Consider the following 24196-nt stretch of genomic DNA (forward strand, 5'->3'; position numbering starts at 1 on the left):
GTCCATTCTCTCTGCCTACCCCTACGGTGAAATGGCGTGATGGTAGTAGTAGTAGTATAATTTAAATAGCGCCATTTTTGTGAAAATCACCTCAAGGGCGCTGTCCAATTAATAAATATCCCAGTTCGTCTTGCAGCTACAGAGCGCATGAACGGTTGGGATTCCTCGTTTTCAATTAAGATCAACAAAAAATTATAACAGATAGGAGCTAGATTACAGAACGTCTTGCAGCTACGGAGCGCATAGACAGTTAGAAATTTACTCCCTATTTACACATTTTAAAAATTTACATTTGTATTGTATTGTATTGTATTAATGATATTTAAAAAAAATATATATGAATAATAAAAATGAGTAGCTACTAAGCGTATAGATGATTGAAATTCTAGCAAAGTTAAAATGATATCAATAAATTTACAAAAAATAGAGCACATTAGTAAATTTGTTAAGTGTTCGTGCCAAGAAGTAAGCAATAAAAAACTAAATAAATTAAACACTGTTTCAACTCGATGGTTAACAAAGGGAGATAGATGTCCGAAGAGAAGCTTTTGTAGATAGTAGGTAGATACCGTCGCCATGTGGCCCACTGGCTGCTTGATAATTTCTGGAAACGCACGTGTGTAGTTTTAGGGGGATTATGCCTATTGTTCCAACGACTTGGTGTCCATTTTGGTCCGTATTATTTCGTTTTATGAGACACAACATTCTTGTTCAATTCACGTTTTTACATGAATATTACACAAACGCGTGTATGAGCGGTTTGATTTATCATTTTGTATGTTATTAGAAGGCAGATATTTGAAATATTATGTATTTATCAATAAATGTCAGTTCACTTTTAGTAGCACTGTTGTAATTTGTTAATTATGGGTGTAGTGTTCCAAATAGCAAAATTTAGGTACTTTCGCGACAAAAGCTGATGCATTCTTAAACGGTTTTAATGGATTCATATAACATTTTACGATTTTAAGGTTAAAGGCGCACTGCCCGATACTTTAAGAATTTGGGTTTGATAAGGGAGGGTTAGGAAAATGAGAACTCTCGCCTTTCACAAAGTAGCCAGGCTTTTAAGAGACCTGGGCTTGGAGAGCGAGAACTATTCACGGGGATCCGTCACAATAGATCTTTACAGAAACAGTGACGTCAGCTTGTTTAACAGTAACCCTAATCTCTAAGAATAAGAAACGGAGCGAACATGGAATGATGACTATTATATATATTACAACTGTTGAGGTACACGGTATACGAGGCGAGTGAGACAGTTACGAATAGTGTATTTGTTGCACAAAAATCCATATTTAAAATAATGCACGGATTGCTCAGAGTACTGATACAGACATCTACTGAAGAAATATTCCATAAATCACAACTTATGACACCAAAACAATTATACGCTAAAACAATACTCACTTACAGATTCAAAAACTACTCTTACTCAAATGAAAGACATAACCCCCACAATACATCACCTACAAATAATATAATCACTAGATCCTCAACACATAGACAACTTAAATAAATACAAACTAATACCACTTTAGGACAAAGGGATTTTGAGAATTGTTCAATTAAATCTATGACCTACTTCCACTATCTATTCAAACAATTAGTAACGAGAAAATGTTTAAAAAGGCTATAAAAAATGGATAGTGGAGCTAGGTAGAAGTAAAATGGATTGTCTCATTCGCCCAAACCAATATTGAATCAACCGCTCCACAAGTGTATAGCTTATGTTATGTTTTTGTTATTTTCATTGTGCATTTTGTTATATAAATAATATAGATGTACATAAATGTGTAGTGTTTAAAACTGTCCCAATATTTTGTTAATTATCTCTGTTTATTAAGTTAGTTAGTTTATTATTAAATGTAAAACATTTCAAAAAAGTATATTGTTAAGTGTCCTCGGCACGGGTAACCCCACCCCAGTGAGGTCACATTATTTTTATTATTAATTATAGCTTTTTAGAGAAAAATATGAATAAAATATATACTCACTTTTTATAATCCTTGTCATTTTCGAGCGTTGCTTAGCTATTGATTTTGTTTTAAATGCTTGCAAAATCACTTTTCCTATTATATTATCGCTAATACTTATAATTCTAGTGCAGATATGAATGGAAAACCTCCTTTATAAGCGTTTTATAAACATAATCTCGCCAAATTACGCTGATGATAAGATTTAATTTTTGATTTATCGATTTTTTAAACCACTCGATAAACAAATGACGGTGAATTACCTTTGTGATGTCAATCGATGCTACGCAGGCAGTGCAAAATACTTCCAAATTGTACATAATAACGCAATAAGGATTATTCTTAAAGCCAATAAATACATGCCTATTCAAATGTATCGGGTATTAAAAATCTATCGCTTTTTTCGCTATATCGAATTTTAATAAATCAGCAGATAGAATTTAAAAACTGGCCCTTATTAGCCCCCTTAGTTATACCCTATACATTGTAATAAAACAATAAATATTTTTCATATAATAAAATATTCTCTTAAAGTACACCGCCAACACATGTATCAATAACTTGTCTCACTCTGTTCCAATGAAATATTGCGTATTGTATCTTTTTCAACTTATTTTTAAATGTGCTAACACTTAAGATAATATTTAGTTTTATATAAATTATCATTACACTGTATAATATTCACCAGTCTGAAGATGCCCATTAGAGGGTGAAAGCGCTAATTGGTCAAAATAAATAAGTGGAAGTGTACCAAGTATTTTTAAAATTATTAATTTATAAGTAAATATAAGTTATTACATTATTACAACAGAGATTATGAACATTTTAGAGAAGGTAATATAAAGAAGTCTAGACATCTACTGGGCTTATAACCCGTCATTGGCTGGTTTGAGTGGCGACTTTACACACTGTGTAACATTCACCATTCTGCTCATATTTAAATATTTTTATCCCTTCAATTCTTTCATCTGTTGATGTTTGTGAAGTTAAAGAGCTGAAACCTTTAGTTATTTATTTATTAACAGTTATTGTCGATGTGTAAAATTTATAGGGTTTAACTATTACAATAAAAGAATAGTTTGAAGCATTAAAAAAAAGAAAAGAAGCATTGACAAACATAAGGGACATCGAGAGAAGATCTGGATTATTTATTTAGTGCTCGTTTAAATCGTTGTAAACTTAAACCAAAAAAGTCCAGATCTTGTCTTGAGTTAACAATACGACAAAGACAATGCCATAGTTTTTTCTATGCTGATCGATGAATAGTACTTCATTGTTTCTTAAACTAGGAGTCGGAATATAGAATTTTACTTGTCCCAGTAATGATGGAACATCGATTATACCATTTAGTATGCCGAACATATATATAGAGTCAACATTAGTTCTACGTTTTTGTAGACTAGAAATATTTAACATTGACTCTATTTCAGCATAAGAATAATTATCTCTCTCTAGTCCGAGCATCCACGCTATTTTTCTAAGTTAGCGATGTTGGACTGATTCAATGTGATTTATGCGATTGACATAGAATGGAGACCAGACCACTATTCTAGGAGGCATATTCTAGAAGAGGACGAACAGTCGAGCAATAAAGAATTTTGTTTGTACGGACATTAGTAAAATCAGAGGATATTTTGTTAATGAAGCCTAGTAATGTTAAGTTATGCGGGTACTTGAATTATTTCGCCTACATACTGCATACGCATGAATTTTTTTTTTCAATTTCTATACTTCTTCATGGACCAGGTGGATTTATCAATAATATTTTGAGTTTGTCCAAATTTTTTAAGACAAAAACTGAATTTAACTCCCTGGGGAGCTGTAAATATTAACATATTACAACAGACATGAAGAAAATTTTAGAGAAGGTAATATAGAAGTCAAAGCATCTACAGGGCTTATGACCTCTCATTGGCTGGTATTTTTTTTTTAAAGAGAAATACTAGAGCTCTTATAATTTACTCAATTATTTTAATTTTACGACCATTTCCTAAAAGTCGTAAATAAGCTGGAAAATGGAAACCGAGTTGTGGTAGAGTGGGATTTGAACCTGAGAACTTTGGTCAGTGAGCCCACAATACTACCACGGGACCGCAACCCGGTTTAAGTGGCCAATTTACACACTGTGTAACATTTGCCATTCTGCCCATATTTGAACATCTTTATCCCTTCAACTAAGGTCGTGAGCCTTGTAGATGGCTACACTTTTATATTACCTTCCCTAAAATGTTCTTCATCTCAATTGTAATATGTTAATATTAACAGCTCCATAGGGAGTTGAATCCAATCCTTGTCTTCAAAAATTTGGACAAACTCAAAATATTGTGTCTAATTTAAGTATTAGCGTTTTTCCAGAAATGGAGCTTAAGACCTTTATTTCAAAAGTTCTGAGTAGCCTTTTGATACAAACAGTCAAATAGTGTCAGCCCGCGCTTCCACAGCATACGTCATTATGGGTTTTACACATGTCTTGTATAATACGCATATATGGCTGCGATACGATCCCACTTGCTATTTAATGATGCTCACACCTACACACACCTGAACACTTACTCCCACACTAATACACATAAACACACCTCTACACTTACTCTCATACAAATACACATTAACACACCCCTTTGTACCACAATTTAATATGTGTGATTCTTATTTAGAAACTTTGCTGATCTGTCTTAAAACGTATCTTTTTATTAACAAATTACTACAGGGATGGAGAATACCTTAAATAAGGAAATATGGAAGTCTAGGTATTTACAGGGCTTATGACTTGTCATTAGGTGGTTTAAGTGGCCACTTTAGTTATGTTTAACTAACTAGTACATATAAAGTTTTAAAAATGAAATTATAAAAAAGATGTCTCTAGAAAAATGCGACATTTTATTTACATATACGCCCAATAGGCATTTTTATGGACACATTTATACATAGAAAATTATTATTACAAAATTAGAAAGACTCAATGGTTTATAGTAGACTTTGTGGGAGTGGAAGCGGGAGAGAGGTGTTTATAATTGAATTTGATTCAGTGATTGTTTGAAAGAAGACAACTTGTTATCAAAGAAATCAAGACTGGTATGATTCATATAATTGAATTATTAACATACTACAACAGAGATGAAGATAATTTTAGAGAAGGTAATATAGAAGTCTAGGCATCTACAGGGCTTATTACCTGTCATTGGCTGGTTTAAGTGGCCACTTTACACACTGTGTAACATTCACCATTTTCGCCTATGTTTGAACATCCATATTTTTTCAACTCTCCCATTTGTTGATTTTAGTGAAGTTAAAGAGCTGAAGCCTTTATTGTTGTGAAGAGATGCATCTGACTAAATTATTTCACATACTATGCAACGCCTGAAAACAATTTTTCAAGTTTTAAACATCTTCTTGGACCAGTTGGTTTCATTACAATACAGTGAAACCTCTATCTATCGTTTTTAAAGGGACTTATTGAAATAAACTATGAATGCGGGAATAAGAGGTCAAACTTTTAAAGTGTACAGATACTGCCAGGATCTTAAAGAAACAGGATGCAATCACATTTCATGTGTAATTAGCAAATGAATTACAGTGAAACCTTTATCTATCGTTTTTAAAGGGACTTATTGAAATAAACTATGAATGCGGGAATAAGAGGTCAATACACAAGGAGATAAGATGGGGTGAAGATACCGCCCTGGAAATCTGCATTACCATTCAATCTGCAGGTTCAAATTATAAAATAGATACAAGTCTCAGGTGTAAATAAATGTATTTAAATAAAATTAGAAAGCAGAACAAAAACAAAAAAAATATTCAAGTTTATTGCATTGGAAATAATCTTTCATGGACGTTTGTTTTTTTCCTGTTTTATTCCCGTAAGTCAACATTCTATTTTCGGCTTTGCAAATAATATTTTTTTCGGCATCAGTTATTGAATGTGAGTAGTAGAATGTTTTCAATCTTTCGAAGATAGAGCATGTTTCTGAAAATAAGGGGAAAAGGCGGCTCCTCTTCATAAATATCGACCTCTTCAGCTGTCTCCTTCAACCTCGCGTCACACGACCTTTTGATAGTTTCTATCCCACACGTTGGGATATTGTCGTCAAATGTGACAAAATTGTTGAAATTCGTCAGTGTATCGAGTCTTAGCCAATCATTTTCAGAAACCTTAACATGTTCTAATTGTCATTATATAATTTTACCTCTTTTGACAAGTTCTTATGACTAATTACTACATGAACATCTTGTAAATCTTCATTTAGACTTCTGCATCGCGCCTCCAGTTGCATTCTCTGCAGACTAAAAAAGGGGCAATGCATCAATAGATGGAAGACATCTTGGAGAGTAACATCATCGCATGGGCAAGTGTTGATCTCAGATATTTTGAATCTGTGTAAATAGCTCATGAATCCACCATGTCCTGTCAGGATTTGTGTAAGTTCGTATCCTGCACGCTGCAGTTTCCTGAATTCAAAAGCATGGTAAATAGATGGAAAAAACATTTTGATTTTCTAAGAGGCCTCGTTGTGCCCAAATAAAAAATGTGCAAAAATCACTACTCTAGTGCTATAATCCATGGAGATAATACGGGACTACGTGTTAGAGAATAAAAGTCAGACCACGTTTAACCCTGAGCCTTCTAAAATTATGACACTCAACTTATGCCCAACGCGAATTTAGTCATTCTTTAACTGCCGAGTTTTGACTTGATCTTGACATTAATACCCGATTGTGTCGTGAAGGCCTGCAAAAACTATTCAGACAAAATGAAAATGACTTTTCATTGATAATAAGGTACCTTGGTACTTGTTTATAATTGGATTTGAGTTTATGTCAGCTTTCCTGCTATAAACTGGTTCAGCAAACATTATTTCGTAAATAAGGACAGACGTTATTTATTATTTCTTTTTTTTAAACTATTTATATATTTGTAATATGGGTAAGTTCTTCGTTTTATCTCTTTATGTGATTAGCTAAGAGGCTTCGTTGTGCTCAAATCAAAATTGTGCAATTATCACTGCTCGAGTACCATACTCCAGGGAAATACGGGAATACGTATTAATGAAAAACAGTCTGACCGCGATATATCTGAGCCTCTCAAATTATGACACTCAACCCATGCTCAACGATATATTGATTTATTTATACTTTAACATTGTTTGTATTTTTTTTTTTATACATAATAATGTTCCCTCACTGGGGTGTCAACATGCCTAAGATAAGCTATTTAACAATGTTAGCAAAGTTAACTAGGTTAACAAAATAATAACAATAAAAAAACGTAATTAAACCAGTTAACCTAATTATAATTAACATAATAAACAGTAAAAAACAAAAATATTCATAAAAATCATAACCAATTTATATAGACTAATTAATAAAATTCATAAACTGTGCATACATTTTACATATTTGGCTTGATCCACTCATCGATCCGTGCGCAACCCACCTCCACTATCCATTTCTTAATAGGAATTTTATATTTTGAGAACTTACTAATTGTCCTTATGGATAATGGAAGAAGATTGTACACTTTAACCTAGTAGTAGGTCACTCCTCATATTACGTGTTAATGAATGAAAGTCAGACCGTGTTTTACCTTGAGCCTTCTAAAACTATGACACTCAACTCTCAAAACTCAGCGAATTTAGTCATTCCTTTACCGCCAGCCTCGTTTTGACATGAGCTTGACATTTATTTCGATACCAAAGTAAATATAAAGAAAAATTCCCGATTGTATCGTGAAAGCGTACAAAAACTGTCCGTATAAAAGGAAAAAGACTTTTAAGTAGATACCTAGATACTTGTTTATGATTGAATTTCAAATCTAAAAAAAATTATTATTCCCGAACATTGGCTTGCCTGCTATATGCTGGTTTAGCAATCGTTTATTTGTTTGGTTAAGAGAGACCTTGTAATGCTCAAATTAAAATCGTGAAAAAATCACTACTCTTGTGCCATCCATGGAGAAAATACGGGATTACGTGTTAATGAATAAAAGTCAGACCACTTTTTACCCTGAACTTTCTAAAATTATGAAACTAAACTCATAACGGACGCGAGTTTGGTCATTCTTTAACAGACAGACAGGTTTTGACGTGGCATTGACATTTAATTCGAAAATAATGAAAAGAAAAATGACTCATTGTGTCGCAAAAGCGTGCAAAAACTGTCATATATATAAAGGGAAAAAGCTTTTTCATCGATAAGTACTTGGTACTTGGTACTTAGGTACTTGTTTATGATTGAATTCCAAAACAAAAAAAATTTAACATTCCTGAACGTTGGTTTGCCTGCTATAAGCCTCAGAAAACGTTTTTTTCGGAAATAAGGACAAACGTTATTTATTTTAGACTTTTTTGAGCTGTTTATTTAATCAAAATAAGGGTTAGTTTTACGATTTATCTCTTTATTGTGATTGGCTAAGAGGCCGAATCGTACGAAAATCACTACTGAAAAGAAAAAAATCTGATTGTGTAGTAGAAACGTGCAAAAACTGTCCGGACAAAAGGAAAAAGAATTTTCATAGGATAAGTAGGTAGATTGAATTCCAAAACTAAAAATTATTGATATTCAAATAATGAATTAATGTAGGTACTTGTTTATGGTTGAATTCCAAAACATCAATTAATTGTTTTGAAATATAAAATTCTCTTTGCAACTGTCAAACTCTGGTCTACTTACACACAGTGTTGCATTTTGTATAAGAATCCGTTTTTCAAAAATGTATCAAAATTCAGATAAAACTATTAAGGCATTACTAAAAATCCATTAAAAATATGTTAACATGTAGAAATTAAGAAATCGTTAGGAAATGAATCAATTCAGTATCCATTAAAAATAATTGCTCCAGCAATTCCTAGGCGGGTTGCGAGCTATCTGTGTTTGCTTTCATCCACAGTTATGTGAACTCCTAAGTATTTAAAGCTGTAAACTTTTTCAATCCTCTGTCCATTATTATAGAGAGGCTGATCAGGGTCAGGACAGGTTTTGTTGCACATAATCGGAGTCTTTTTTGTATTAATATTAAGACTCAGAGGTGCTGAGTACACACTTCCGAGAGTGCTAGTATCCAGAATGTCTCTGCAATAAAAACGCATTAAACATCAACCCTGTCTTCTGTTGATCTCCAACTGGGGTAGAAGCTCCACAACCCTCAACAACTACGCAAACCCTACTGAACAATAGAATAAAATAAAACAAATTTTACTGCATCATTTATTTATTTATAAACATTTTTTCAACAGACTTACAATACAATTGAATGTTTACTATATTATCATTAGAATCTATGGTAAGTAGAACAATTGAAAGTTTTTTAATACTACAAGAGAGTAGCGATGGGTCTTTTTTTTTCTGTAGTTCAACGACATTTATTACCATGGCAAGAAACCAAAAATCCATGACTTTTTAGGACCTGGTTTAGAATTGCAACCGGATTCAGACGCTGGTACACACATCTGGAATAAAAAATGATAACATAAGCCAAGAAAGTCATCCAAATGTAAAAATCCACTTAACCCGCTCGTTTCTTAGACTGACACTTCAAACAAACAAACCATCATGCCGTTTCCCTGTAAAGCTAGACAGAGAAGATAGAACGCCACATCACTCTATCATACATCTTCTCACGCACGCGCACCGATTACTCTGACTTTACCATGTCCATCTTCGAGTATTTGTTAGATTTGGTCATGCCACGTCTTTCTCGGTCTTCGTCTATTTCTGCATCCATCAACATTCGCATTGTAAATATTTTTTGCCGTTCTTTCGCTGTCCATTCGCTCTACATGTCCAAACTAGCGCAGAGCGTCTTTCTTGACTTTGTCGATAATGCTTATCTCAGCCTTACATAATGTACGGATCTCAACGTTTGCGCATCTATCGTACAGCTGAGAGATCGCATTTCTACAACATTCAGCCTACTTTCATCCCTGTTTTTCGAAGTCTGTACTTCGCTCCCATACATCAGGCTCGAGACCGGGACTCCATTGTAAACTGCTAATTTTGCCTCTTGCGACAAACATTTATTCGCCAAGGTTGATTTAAGTGCACCGTTCACTCTGTTCCCGGCACTCACCCACCTTTCAATATCTTTCTCGGTCATTCCATCCCTAGTACCTAAACATACTTCCCAAATACACAAATTCCTCTACATGTTTTAGTATAACCCCGTTTACAGTGATTTCACATTTAGTCATACTTTCATTTCTTTTAAAAACCATCACATTGGATTTATCGACATTCATCAGCAAATGGCTTTCCTCACATACATCGTAGACCTTTGTTACTAAGAGTTGCAGGTCCTCTTTGTTGTTAGCAAGAAGCAAGGCAAAAAAATCGATAGTATTGGTAACGCTGTAACTACACGGGGTTAAAAAATAAACGATGAAATAAGGTTAGTTTAGTTATAGTTGGTCGTAAATATTTTTATAAGTAACCTTTTTCTCTTGCCGGGTATAAATAGTTACATTCGGTATAGTTATTTCTTGGTATAAGGAGTTCTAATAAGTAAGGCTCTGTATGTCTGGTGTACCCATAAGTAATAAATTATTTTTTAGGGTTTGATAATGACGCTTAAAAAACACCGGTGGAAACGAATCCTTAACTGAGTATCCAGGAAATAGCAAACACTCTTCAGGCTACTTGGTCAACAGTTCAAAGACATCTTCACGAAATCAGGAAGGTTTGCTTGCAGACAGGGTATATGACAGGGTCCCACATCTATTTTCGGAGATGAATAAAGATCAACGGCGTACAATTTGCATCTTTTGTGCAGAGAAAGAAGTGATCCATTTTTACGAAGGATTGTTACTAGTGAAGAGAAATGGGTCTTTTGCAACAACAACTAAACAATGACACACTAAACAATGGCTTTCCCCAAATCAACTAGCCCTACCTACTCCTAAACCATCCCTCACTCTAAAGAAGGTGTTATTGTGCGTTTGGTGGGCCTGTGGTGGAATAATTCATTTTAACTATTGAAACCGGGGGTAACAGTTACGGCTGAATTGTATTGCTAACAATTGGATAGATTGCACAATCAATTGTTGGTAAAACAACCAGGTCTGGTCAACAGAAAAGGGGTAATATTGCAACATGATAATGCCCGGCCGCATGCAGCAAGATTAACCCATGAAAAAATAAGGCAGCTAAACTAGAAGGTTTTACCACATCTCCCATATTTCTCAGACAAAGCACCATCCGATTTTTATTTATTCCGGTCCATGGAACACTACCTGAAGAATAAACTTTTTAATAATGTTGATGATGTTCGAACTCACCTAGAAGCATATTTTTGTTCAAAAGTTACTGAATTTTATGAAAAGGGAATTAAAACTGTACCAACAAAATACCAAAAAGTCCTAGATAACGATTAAGATTATAATAATAGATTAAAAATAAAATTAAATGTAGTTTAAAAAAAAATTGTTTCCACTTAAATAATTGATTACTTTGAGTACACCTAATGTGTCACAAATCCTAGAATCTTACCTGTAAAATCGGATCGAATTCCAAATCATTAGTTTGGTCACAGCTATATTCTGTGGGAATCCCCATAAAGCAAATGTAGAATTTATGGCAGTCTGTTTCGTGGGGCACGGATGTAATGGAGTTATCACCGGGTTTGCATGGTCCTTTGGGAGTTTCAGTAGTTGTGGTTTGGTTAGCCGTACACCCGTTTGAAGATATCGGAACGCAGACCTGGGTAAATAACACCAAATATTAATATTCACATCAGATAATAAATCAGAAACTTCAAGTAGAACGAACAAACGGATGTAATTATTATACGAGGGCAAGCTGAAAGCTAAAGCCCGCACTCTTGTAGAACGCTAATAAAATGACCTTCAGAAACGCGGTGGAAGTAACATTCTGCTTCTATACGCTTGCGCAGGTTTAAAGGCGTTCCGTTTATCTAGTGTATTGTGAGAAGCGGGAGTAGATAGACGTGTTCTAGAGAGTGCTGGTGTAATGGTACCAAAACCAGGCAACATTGACATCATATTTATATTTAATTTACTAAATGGCTTATCTGATGTACCATCGATACTGGAACACGTGGCATTTGATGTTCCGATCCGCCGATTGTGAAATAATAATGTGATGTTTCTTGATTAGCACAGTAAAAACTATGGCTTACATGCACCAATGTCTCGATTGTGTCGCATTGTAAACTCAAGACAAGATCTGGACTTTTTCGGTGTAAACCTTTCAAGATTTAAACAATCACTAAGGTAGCACGGATCTTGTCTTGAGGTAGTAATTATTATTTATTTATTTGTCCTTGCATTCATTTTCTTTAGTTGTATTTTTTTAAATTGTACCTGAATGTGTTTTCTATTGTTAAAAAAACGAAAGAATTCCGTAAATAAATAAATAAATAAACATGTTTAGATAGGTAAATAAAATATCCACATAAAAAAAACTGTTTCGTAAGAGATCGGAATGTAAAAAAGAATAAATATTGTAGGAGGAGGCGAGAATGCTGGCTGGCAATAGGGTCTCCTGGAGGCAACTGGTGATGTTCACATGCTCCATTTAGGAGGATGTGGAAAAAAAGAAGAGAGGTCTTCCGAAATGAAGACACCGAGGATGATAAGTAAATCTCTAGAAGATCGCGTGAGCAGCACCAGAATAAAATAGATATTTGAGGCTGAGAACATCTTAAGATGGAGCAGACAGCAAAGCAGGGACTGATACGTTCACGGCTAAATAATGGACACCACCAGACTCCCTTCTGTTGCACTGCATTATAAGCCGTAAGGGACTCTTCCTTGTGAAATACCTTCCAAAATATGGAATGACAGTTGGGAATCCACCTCACCGAAGGAACAGAACTCTGGATAACAGATCACATAAGTCTTTAGCAAGGAAGAAAAATAAGAATTATTTAGATTATTAATGTCAATATTCAAAAAATGACTTAACTACGACGCACTTCATACAAGTCACCAAAAGATTAATTCCATAAACATGCAAATAACGCCGCATATATCAAGATATACACCTTATATATATATATATATATTATATATATTTCAACTACTTAAATTTAACTCAATGAGAGATTTTAAATTGTAAAAACAGAGTATTCATGGGCCATTGCTTCTTTCATTTATAGTTGAAGTAAAAAGTGATGATATTTTTTAAGTGATTTCTGAAAACATAAAAAATGATGTTTTACTTATTGGTACATGAAACAGGTGGTACCGTCTACAAATCCTGGCTGGCACATGTATTGTTATTAAACTAAGTAGTTCTGCACAGTCAACTATTCCTGTCATAATTTTGTGAAGCAGTAGTCGTTCCGCACACACTCTGCGGTATTGTAGAGAAGTGATTCCACGGTAGGTGGAGGCAGTGAGAGTTGATACATAAGAAATACCGGTTTTGTATTTTAGGAACTTTGTTAATTTGTTTTGAATATTTTATATTTATTGTTATATATATGGGATATTATGATCGTTCACTTACCAGCGTCTGCGGATTGAATTCAAAGTTCTCATCACATGAGTATTCGACAGACATGCCCCCGAAACAAATATAGAACTTCTGGCAATCATATTCGTGAGGAATCACAGATATGGAAGAAGTGTTGGGACAGATATTTGGCGCAGATGTTGGCAGAACTATTGACGTCGTCATTTCTGACACTGCAGTTGTTTGAAGTTGCGTTGTTGTATTTGGCGCCATCGTGGGCTTTTCTGTAGTTGTTGGCAGTTCAGTTGTTGCTTGAGGTGTCTGCAAACATGATTCGATGATGTACAAAATGTACACAATACTTGTTCATGTTTTATTGGAATTTTTTTTAAATATTGGACTTTGTGAGAATCGGGTTTTGTTCCCGAGGCTAGTGTTGTGGACTCACGGATCCTAAGGTCCGAAGTTCAAACCCCAGCTACTAAATTATTACTAAGAAATTTATAAAAGTCAGTTTTACAACTCTATTAAAATGTATATTAAAATAAAATAAATAAAACAACTTTGTTTTTAACCTCATAACCTCATAACTTCAATAAAGACTCTGGATTAAAAGTACTTCATGTTAAAAATAAAATATTAAAATCTTAGAAATTAAAAAAGCGATTCATAAAAAGAAAACAATAATTAATAACCAAATAAACAATATATCTTTTAGTCCTCTCCTGTCTTACTTCGAAAATAATGATATTAAATTACCACCCGTGTAAGGAAAAAACGACTTGATTTATTGGGTCCACAAAAATGAATCAATTCATTTGTTACGTAAACCTTGAGGACGAAGCTTGTTTGCTTTGAAACCGGTCGGTGAAAAATAAAAATTAGTGGTTAAAAACAAAGTTGTTTTATTTATTTTATTATAATGAATAACAACAAAGTTAGTGCTTCAAATATAAACTTTATCAAAGATTACTGTTTAATAATTATCAGATAAATAATAAGACTACACATTTAGTCAGTGTAAAGTCGCTAAAACAAATTTGACACGTTGACTGGTTTCAGAACGCGACTGTTCTTATAAAATTGAGTAAAACCAAATATTTTAAATCGTACCAAATAGTAAACACATAATCATCTGAAGACCGTTATTTTACACGCGGTAAAAAGTAAAAATTATAGAATTTAATTGTATGATGTAGTTTCTTCAATACATATTTGAATGGTTATAATAAACGTGAACTACTTTGAAACGTCACAGGTTCTTGTTAACACTTGTAAAAAAAAAATTCATCAATGAGGAAGTTTAGCCCTACGGAAAATTGTATATAAAAATGTATTCTTACTCGCGGTAAAAATGAAAGCATTAAATTGTACATACTGTACTGTGATAAAAATAATAAAAATGAATTGAATAAAAACGAGCTACTTTGAACAGCGTCAGTTCTTCCGAATGACCCATTAAAAAAGAGTTGTAATAGATTTCCGGTTACGTTAAGTCAACTGACAATCAGCAGAACTCATCGAGAAGAAGAGGAAGAGAATTTGAGACGTCTCACGAGTAATTTAATAAATACAAAAAAAACAAATGGTTCGCTACTTCTGCAGGGAAGAAGTAAAGATGGCGCGGCTGAGCGGTTGGCGGTGTATCAGACTCCCCCTTACTTCCTTGTTTCTTCCCAGCATAAGTAAGCAACCATTTTTTTTATATTTAATTTTTAAAATTTTTATTTGTTCTGAAAATTAATTTTAATGTGCCAATATGTCTTCTTGCTCATACTGATCATCGTGGTTTCGAATATGACAGGGTTTAAAGAACACCCTGTATATTGAATTATCAGCGCTATGATTTTTTTATTTTGTATTTTAGAAAAAACTCCGCGTGTGGCGTTAGAAGTTCTTCTCTGTCAGTTCTTCCGATTAGTTCGTTTACGGTAAGCAGACCGGATATCCTTCACAGCTCTCATATGATTGGTTGGTTCAACGAACCAGTGACGTCGTTCAAAGTAGTGCGTTTTTATTAAAATATTTTTATTATTTTTTACGTACATTTGCAAGAAAATTTACCGTACAATTTAATGCTCTAATTTTTTCCGCGCGCAAGGAAACATTTTTTGTATCCAATTTCCTGTAGGTTGAAGTTCCTCAACCCCTTTGTGATATGTACTTTTAAAATATTTGCTCTGCACAAAGCTATCTTTAAATTTTGTCATTACGTTTTATCATTTTTTTTTTTTAATATAACAAGGATTGAATTAAAAATTATTATTTTTTGATTATGCATATATTTATTTTATAAATAACTTAATAAAATATTTTAAAACAACGCAATAGGGTTAGTTACAGTGGTTGTGTTTTGCTGAGAGGCAGTGCATCCGGTACTTGATATTGGCACGCATTTCTGAAACAAAAAAAAAACCCTCTTAAAAATGTACAAAGATTAATTATCAAATATTTTTTTAAGGCTGGGAGCAAATATGGGTGATTTAAATGTCAATTGTAGTTTGTATGCTGACGATGCCGTGCTTCTTGCTAACAACAAAGAGGAACTGCAATTCTTGGTAACAAAGGTCTACGATGTATGCGAGGGAAGCCATTTGCTGATGAAATCGAATGGGATGGTTTTTGAAAGAAATGAAAGTATGATTAAATGTGAAATCTTGTGAATGAAGTTATACTAAAACAAGTAGAGGAATTTGTGTATTGGGAAGTATGTTTACTAGGGTAGGAATGACTTAGAAAGATATTGAAAGGAGGGTGAGTACCGGGAACAGAGTGAACGGTGCACTTAAATCAACCTTGGCAAATAAATGTTCGTCGCAAGATGCAAAGTTAGCAGTTTACCATGGAGTCCCGAAACCGACCTTAATATATGGGAGCAAAGTATGGAAAAACAGGGATGATTGTAGGCTAAATGCTTTCGAAATGCAATCCCTCAGGCGAATGTGAAATTATGTCGAGCATTGTATTAACATGCTAGATATCCATAGTGCGGCCTTCGTGGTGTAGTGTTAAAGACGCTTGACTCACGCACGGAAGGTTCCGGGCTCGATTCCCGGTGAGAACACAAAAATTAAAATGTGATTTTTCTCAAGCCTGGTTGTTATGTGATGTAATTCGCCACTGTAATTGAGCCTCCTGGCCTGTTGTGGTGCAAAAAAAAAAAAAAGAAAATGAAATGAAATGAAATGAAAATGAAATAGTGTTGAAATGGTGCTTCATCTGTTTAGTTTTTTTATTGTTTATTGTTAAGCATGAAACTACACTTAACAAATTTACTATTATTATCAATGTCTGTTTTTGTAAATTTATTGATAATTTTAAGTTGCTAGAATTTCAATGTGGAAGTAGGTTATAGATTTTAATTGAATAATACTAAAAATCCCTTTGTCCGAAAGTGGTTTTAGTTTGTATTTGTTTGAGTTGTCTATGTGTTGCGGATCTAGTGATATTAATCCAATTCATTCGCGCGAAATGTTTCGCGGTTCGCCGCGAAACATTTCGCTCATTCTGGACAAGCTCTGACGCCCTCAAATATCGTCTTTATAGATAAAAATTAATAAAGATTACTTACAGATGTAGCGGGATCGAATTCCATATTGTTTCCGAATCCACAATCGAATTCTGTGCCCATTCCCATGAAGCAAACGTAGAATTTGTTGCAATCCGTCTCGTGCGCGACGATCGTGACCGCGTTGTCGTTGGGCTTGCACGGGCCAGGCGTGGGAGGCCCCGTTGTCGCCAGTTGCGTGGTGGTTTCTGTGGCGTTGTTGCTGGTTGTCGTGGACGCTGGCTCGGTGGTTGTTGGCTTAGAAGCCGTGCAGCCTGTGCTCGAAATCGGGACGCAGCGCTGAAAACGGTAAACAAAACTGATCAAAATTATTCTTCATGTCCGAGGGGATCGCGAATATTATGATTACTATTATGGTTACTCTCCAAAATTAATCTCAATGTCCCCTTTCGCGTGACAAGAAATAAGTATTTGTTCCATCTGCCAGTCTGTAGCACTAACTATGCGCAACACTCTTTCCTCTATATTTCTTGCTCTCATTATAATGTTTTTTTTATCTATTGATATATTTTACATGTCTCTTAATTTATTTTAAAATAAATTAAGGGGCATGTAAAATATATCAAAAGATGAAGAAAAAAAAGTAAATTTTAATATCTACGAACACGCACAGCGAAAATATCTACATTTCGCTGAAAACCGCACGTTGATACGTTTAGAAGAAGTTCAGTGACATAACACGTACGGAAGAATTATATACATATATAAAGAAGATACAATACAACATATTTTGCAAGACTAACAGTATTGCACATAAAACGACCGTCTACAGAAGAGTAACGTCCTGCAGTACATTCACGCCATGGAAACATGAAGAATAAAGGAACGTGGCCTTTGAAGAGACCACAGGGCGTGATAACGCCAAGTCATCCCAGACAAATCAGCCCAAAGAGTAAGCCTAACTAAGTCTGCTCAACGCAGTTACTCAGTTCCAGCATGTAGCATTCTTCCACCAAGATTTTTTACTAACACATTTGATTACAAACTATATTAATTTATCAATTCTTACCGCCAGTGTAGGGTCAAACTCTTGGTCATCGTCGCACTCATAAACAGATGCTACGCCATTGAAGCAAATGTAGAACTTTTGACAAGAGTCTGGATCCGGGATAACTGAAATTACACTAGAGTTTTGTGGGCAGATGATTGGTGTAGGAGTTGGCCCAACAACAGATGTCGTAGTTTCTGGAAAATCAGTTGTGTTTCCAACAGTAGTCATATTTGATGCTTCGGTAGTCGTGAAGTTACCAGAAGTTGTCATGTTAGGGCCTTCAGTTGTTGAATTGCTGATGGTGGACAAGATTGGTTCATCTGTTGTTGTCAAATTGGCAACAGTGGTCAAAACTGGTTTATCTGTAGTTTGAAATTGAGTTGTGGTCATTGGGTTACCCGTTGTTGTCTTAGAACTACATCCAGTCGCAGATATCCAATCGCAAACCTAAAATTCAAACATTACATTAAATAAATGATGTGAAATGAGTCGAAGAGAAATATCTGAATTGAAATTGTTTACGACGAATCAAAACGTTATGAGCGATGAATGAAATCAGGTTTAGATAAGTTTTAACTGATATACATATAATGAATAAAGAATCATTTAAAATGATAATTAAAAAGGTGATCTTCAAATGATAGGAAAAGGTTTACTTACGCCAAGAACTTCGTTGAACTCAGTTTTAGGAGGGCAGCTGTTTTCTACGATGTGTCCATGGTAGCAAGAATAGAACTTACTACAGTACTTCTCGTGAGGGAAGTACAAAACCGTCTCTTGTTCTGCGGGGCACGATGGAACTGTAGGAGGGAGGTCATCAGATTGTCTACAAGTCTAAAACATTCAAAATACATATATAGTTTTTGCCCTATTTCAAACCTTCCCATCATATCAAAAATACTCGAAAAAATAGTTTCTTATAGGCTCGTTAACTATATCGAGCAGAATTCTTTATTTTTGTAAGGCAATTGGCATACCGACGTTTTCATTCCACAGAGACGGGAGTGATATACCGTCTGACATTATAACAGCGGTAGACTCTGGTAATCTGGTGTTGATGGCTCTTCTGGACATGAGTGCTGCATTCAAATAATATTTAGATCACAATATTTTGCTTGCACGTATGGAATTCGTGATCAGGCACATATGTAGTTCAGTTCATATCTTAATGAAAGAGAATATGCAGTTGTGTTCCAGGGTAAAAGCTCAACCAACTTTCGGGTGTCTACAGGAGTGCCTCAAGGGTCAGTACTCGGACCACTCCTCTATCTCGTTTGCACTAAAGAAATAGATAACATAATCAAAGAATGTGGGTTGTGGTCTCACTGCTATGCAGATGATACACAGATTTATTTTTATTGCAAACCAGCTGAGAGAAGTGTTCTTGTCAATTTAATTGACAGTTAAAGGCTGAAAGCTTTATTTGTTGATAAATCCACCTGGTCCATGAAGAAGTATAGAAATTGAAAAAATAACATTTTCAGGCGTTGCCTAGTATGTAGGTGAAATAATTCAATAAGATAAATCTCACCCGCATAAATAAAGGTTTCAGCTCTTTAACTTCAAAAGCATCAACAGATAAAAGAAATGAAGGAATATAGATGTTCAAATATGGGCAGAATGGTAAATGTTACACAGTGTGTAAAGTAGCCACTTAATTTTCTTGATCTCTGTTGTAATATGTTAAGGTTAACAGCTCCCCAGGGAGTTGAATCCAATTCTTGTCTACGAAAATTTGGACAAACTCAAAATATTGTTGATATATATGTTAACACTAGATGCAGCACTAAGCACCCGTCTTGTGTTCCATTCAACGTAAGTTCCGGAAATTAACTTGAAGCCAGTAAAAGTAAAGCAGCCTAAAAAGGGCGTAACACGCAGCTTTGAATTCAGAGTAAACTTTTAGTCTTTTTTACTCTACTACGCGTTGCACGGTAATTTTAACGCGACAACGCTCATTTTTCAGAACATAATTGAAATTGAATGATTTTGAAACTATCCTTCTATGAAGCATCATCTCTATTTGAATATACCCTAGTAGCTCAATCACAAATAACTATCGACGTGCTCATAAGCAACGTGATGACTGTTTCGCACCATGGTTGTTTATCGTATTCGCGATTACAGTGCAACATCCGCGAACACCTAATATTAAATGTCAAAATATTTACGTTTCTCGACGCGTAATCCTGCTGCGCAATCACATATTTGGACTTCACCGGTGTAAAATTTTCCAAAACTGGTATTATTATTTATTTATTTATTATTTATCGTGCAGGCAAGCAAAATGTCAAGAAAAGCAGTCGCCATAGTAATTGTAATTTAATTTTCACTGATTTGTATAAGTTACTCCTTACTATTTTGCAAATGCAATATATGGTATTATTTTTTTAAGTAAATGCTGATTTTTCGCCAGTGAACTGTATTTGTTTACGAGGAAAACAAAAAACAAACCAACATGAGCGTTACAGCGACTTATATAACTTAAGCATGTTTATTATTGTTCATTGCGATCGCTTAAATGCTTAGCGTGTTTTTAAGCACGTCGATAGTTATTTGTGGTTGCGCTACAGATTGAATGTTATTATTTTTTGCTATTGTTATACATTCATGTCCCTGGGCAGGGAGATGACGATGTCCATTTCCAAATCTGTCTAGCAGAATCCTTTAAGCGCATATTATGCTTATCTCAGGCATTATAAAAAAACTTTATTTTTTTTATTTTTTTTTATTTATTTTACTTTTTGTACATAATGTTATTTGTACATTGCGGGCTTATTGCCAAATGGCAATTTCTTCCAACCAACCAATAAAATAAAAAAAATATTTTTATAATTCAAGTTACAGAACATATTCAATAGAAAAAAAAAAAGATTAAAAAGTGAAAAATAGAAATAAACGTATTTGTTTATAAATTACCTTAAATCAAAACTATTACTCAATGGGGAAAAGGAAAAAAGAGGAAAGAGGAAAAAGGAAAGGAGGAGAGATTAAGGAAGAGAAAGGAGATGTTTCTTCAGACGTGATTTAAACAGAGATAATGTAGTAACATCTTTGATGGTGGATGGGAGATGATTCCACAGTCGAGCCGCATGGACACTATATGAGTTAGAGAAGAAAGAGGAATTGTGTATGGGTATTAAGAGAGTGCCTTGAGAATGAGAACGAAGAGGTAAAACATGAACTGATAAGCGTTGAAATTTTTCACACAGATATATAGGAGCGTTAGGGCTATGAAGTACATTGAACAGAAGTGAGAGGGAGTGATAGACTCTCCGCTGTCTAATTTTGAGCCATTTCAGTTGCCTACGATAATCAGAAATGTGGTCATATTTCCTAAGACCAAAAATGTACCTTATGCATGTATTCTGAAGTCGTTCAAGTTTATCGAGTTGCTCACAGCTTAAATCAGTCATGGAAACACCAGCGTAATCTAGAATGGGTAGTATTAATGCTTGTACAAGACAAATTCCATACCTTAATTAAATTATCGTAGAATAATCCATCGGGGCAGGCATAGCGACAGTTACCAACTCCAAGGAGTGCAGATACCACCAACAGGTAAACTAAAAAAAAAACATTCATCAATTCAACTTCTCTAGTCATTTAAAAAAAAAACATTTCGTTATCCAAGTGACTTGCTCTTCAAAGAATTCAGAGTACTGAATATTATTCAACAGTATATATTGAGAACGGTGGTGGTTACACACATCAATAGAGACATTTACCCGAGCGTCAACCACAACCATAATACAAGATACTCTAATAGGGATCTGCTACTAAGTGAAGGGGTCAACACTGTTCTGGCATCGAGACAACACTATCACGTAGGCAAAAAGGTCCATAACCTTTTGCCAGAATCGTGGAAAGACGGGAGTGTTGTCAAGTTGCGGAAGGTGTTGACCTCGCTCTTTCGTGACATTGGTCGTAGGGAGTCAGAAAAGTTGATGCATGCCACGGATTGGAGAAGAACCTTACTGGATGTCAAAAATAAAATATAAAAAATAAGGAATAATTTAAATAAAATACATTTATAGATGACAACCATGAATTTTCGCATAAATAAATTGTCTATGTTTTTATGAATGTATGCATGTGTATGCGCATGGGTGTATGCACGTGTGTGTATGTACATGTGTATATATGTGTGTATATATGTGTATGTCTGTATGTATATGATTCAAAATGTGTATCCGAATAAGTTTATATTTTGTTTGTCTGTGCTCTATCTATATTAATTTGTTAACTATTATAATATATTAAAATGTAATTGCCTAGCTTGGAACGGGGTTTGTACCCTTGTTAGCTAGGCAAAGTGAACATGGAATTGTATTTTGATAAAGAGTGTGAATAAATAAATAAAATAAATAAATAAACTTCCTTATTTATTTGGGTGGCATTTTCATTTTTTATTTTATTGATAAACCCTTCCGGGTTACATACATTTAACAAAATATTTTTAGTTTTTTAAAAATTCACAATGATCATATTTTTAACATCTTTTGTAAAGGTTGTCTGAGTCTTTTGTTTAGTTTTGTCTGGTAGTTTATTGTATAATTTCAGCGGTTGGTTGATTAGTTTCGATTGTCCTTGTCTCGTTTTAGAAGGTTGAATATAATATTTTTCTGATATTCTTGTATTGTGTCTGTATCGGACATCGCCGCTCGTATAGCGAAAAAAGGCGGAATGCGGCGGCAAGTGCCAATCAGTACAGACACAATATAAGAATATCAGAAAAATATTATACGCAACCTTCTAAAACGAGACAAGGACAATCGAAACTAATCAACCAACCGCTGAAATTATACAATAAACTACCAGGCAAAACTAAACAAAAGACTCAGACAACCTTTACAAAAGATGTTAAAAATATGATCATTGTGAATTTTAAAAGTAAAAATATTTTGTTAAATGTATGTAACCCGGAAGGGTTTATCAATAAAATAAAAAATGAAAATGCCACCCAAATAAATAAGGAAGTTTATTTATTTATTTTATTTATTTATTCACACTCTTTATCAAAATACAATTCCATGTTCACTTTGCCCAGCTAACAAGGGTACAAACCCTGTTCCAAGCTAGGCAATTACATTTTAATATATTATAATAGTTAACAAATTAATATAGAGCACAGACAAACAAAATAAAAACTTATTCGGATACACATTTTGATTCATATACATACAGACATACACATATATACACACATATATACACACATATATACACACATATATACACACATATATACACATGTATATAATTAAAATGAAAAAGAATTAGGAAGTTGCTCGCAATTTGAATTTGAACGTGGGTTAGAAATTTGGAACTTATACAAAAGGTACTTTAAGAACTTTTTTGAACAGATTCTATTGAATTTATATGGTTTTGATATTGCGGACTCCATACGCATGAGGCATACTCAAGATTACTGCGAATCAAACTCATATATAGACATATGGCAGTTTCCGGTTTTTAAAGGGTTTGGTTACTCTCTTTAGGAACCCCAGTAGCTTAAGTGACTTACGAGTTTTGTAATCTATATGATGTTTAAAATGTAATTTTGTGTCAAAATAAACCCCGAGATCCTTAATAATGTTAACCCTATTTAATGGTTTGTCACCAAGAGAGTAGTCAAAAATTATTGCGTTAATTTTACGAGTAAAACTGATAGAATAGCACTTTTTAATGTTTAATTGCATATCGTTTTTATGACACCAACTAATGGTGATGAAATTCCACCTTGAGGTACTCCAGCGGCAATATCATCCCATATAGTACTCCTAGATTTTTTATAGATATCCTGTATTGGATATTGGTACCATTGACATGAATATTCTATCGTCTTTGCCTACCCTTACGGGGATACGGCGTGATGGTTTGTTTATTTTGTTTTGTTTGAAATTGTAAGGTTCTAGACTTAGTAAATTATTTGCCATTCTTACCTATCATTGTAACACACAGAGACACTATGAATTACTAACACTAGGACGTACACGCAACTGTCAACTAAGCAATTTAATTATAGATTTTTAATTTATACATTTCAGCATATCGCAGTTATTTCAAATTAATTAATCTAAGATAATTGGGATTGAATTCATTATTGATCGATTATGGGATTATGGTGTCTTGCAAAATAATAGAAAAAGGCATTTTATCAATTTTACACACGCAGTCGTGAAGATTATGATTTATTTGTTTTATTTTATTTATTTTTATGTATTTTTTTATTTTATTATTACAAGA

At 34.1% G+C, this 24196-nt stretch overlaps 1 protein-coding gene across 1 annotated transcript in view; it reads right to left on the reverse strand.

Moving 5' to 3' along the window:
* The window catches only part of LOC148276782 (uncharacterized), a 47249-nt gene extending 23298 nt beyond the window's left edge, over positions 1–23951 (reverse strand). Inside the window, exons 1-10 of the mRNA XM_088233748.1 lie at positions 23893–23951; positions 21425–21513; positions 18608–18781; positions 17966–18394; positions 16960–17235; positions 15730–15786; positions 13443–13709; positions 11460–11669; positions 9345–9424; positions 1998–2128 (exon numbers count right to left, since the gene is read on the reverse strand). Of these exons, the coding sequence (XP_088089874.1) occupies positions 1998–2128; positions 9345–9424; positions 11460–11669; positions 13443–13709; positions 15730–15786; positions 16960–17235; positions 17966–18394; positions 18608–18781; positions 21425–21513; positions 23893–23899 (1720 nt within the window). The 5' untranslated portion in view covers positions 23900–23951. The remainder of the gene's footprint in view (positions 1–1997; positions 2129–9344; positions 9425–11459; positions 11670–13442; positions 13710–15729; positions 15787–16959; positions 17236–17965; positions 18395–18607; positions 18782–21424; positions 21514–23892) is intronic.
* Between the last annotated feature and the right edge of the window lie 245 nt (positions 23952–24196).

Source organism: Micrasema longulum, unplaced genomic scaffold (assembly GCF_059751315.1).
Source record: "Micrasema longulum isolate JH-2025_06_02 unplaced genomic scaffold, ASM5975131v1 h1tg001146l, whole genome shotgun sequence".
In the NCBI taxonomy this organism is placed as follows: Eukaryota; Metazoa; Arthropoda; class Insecta; order Trichoptera; family Brachycentridae; genus Micrasema; species Micrasema longulum.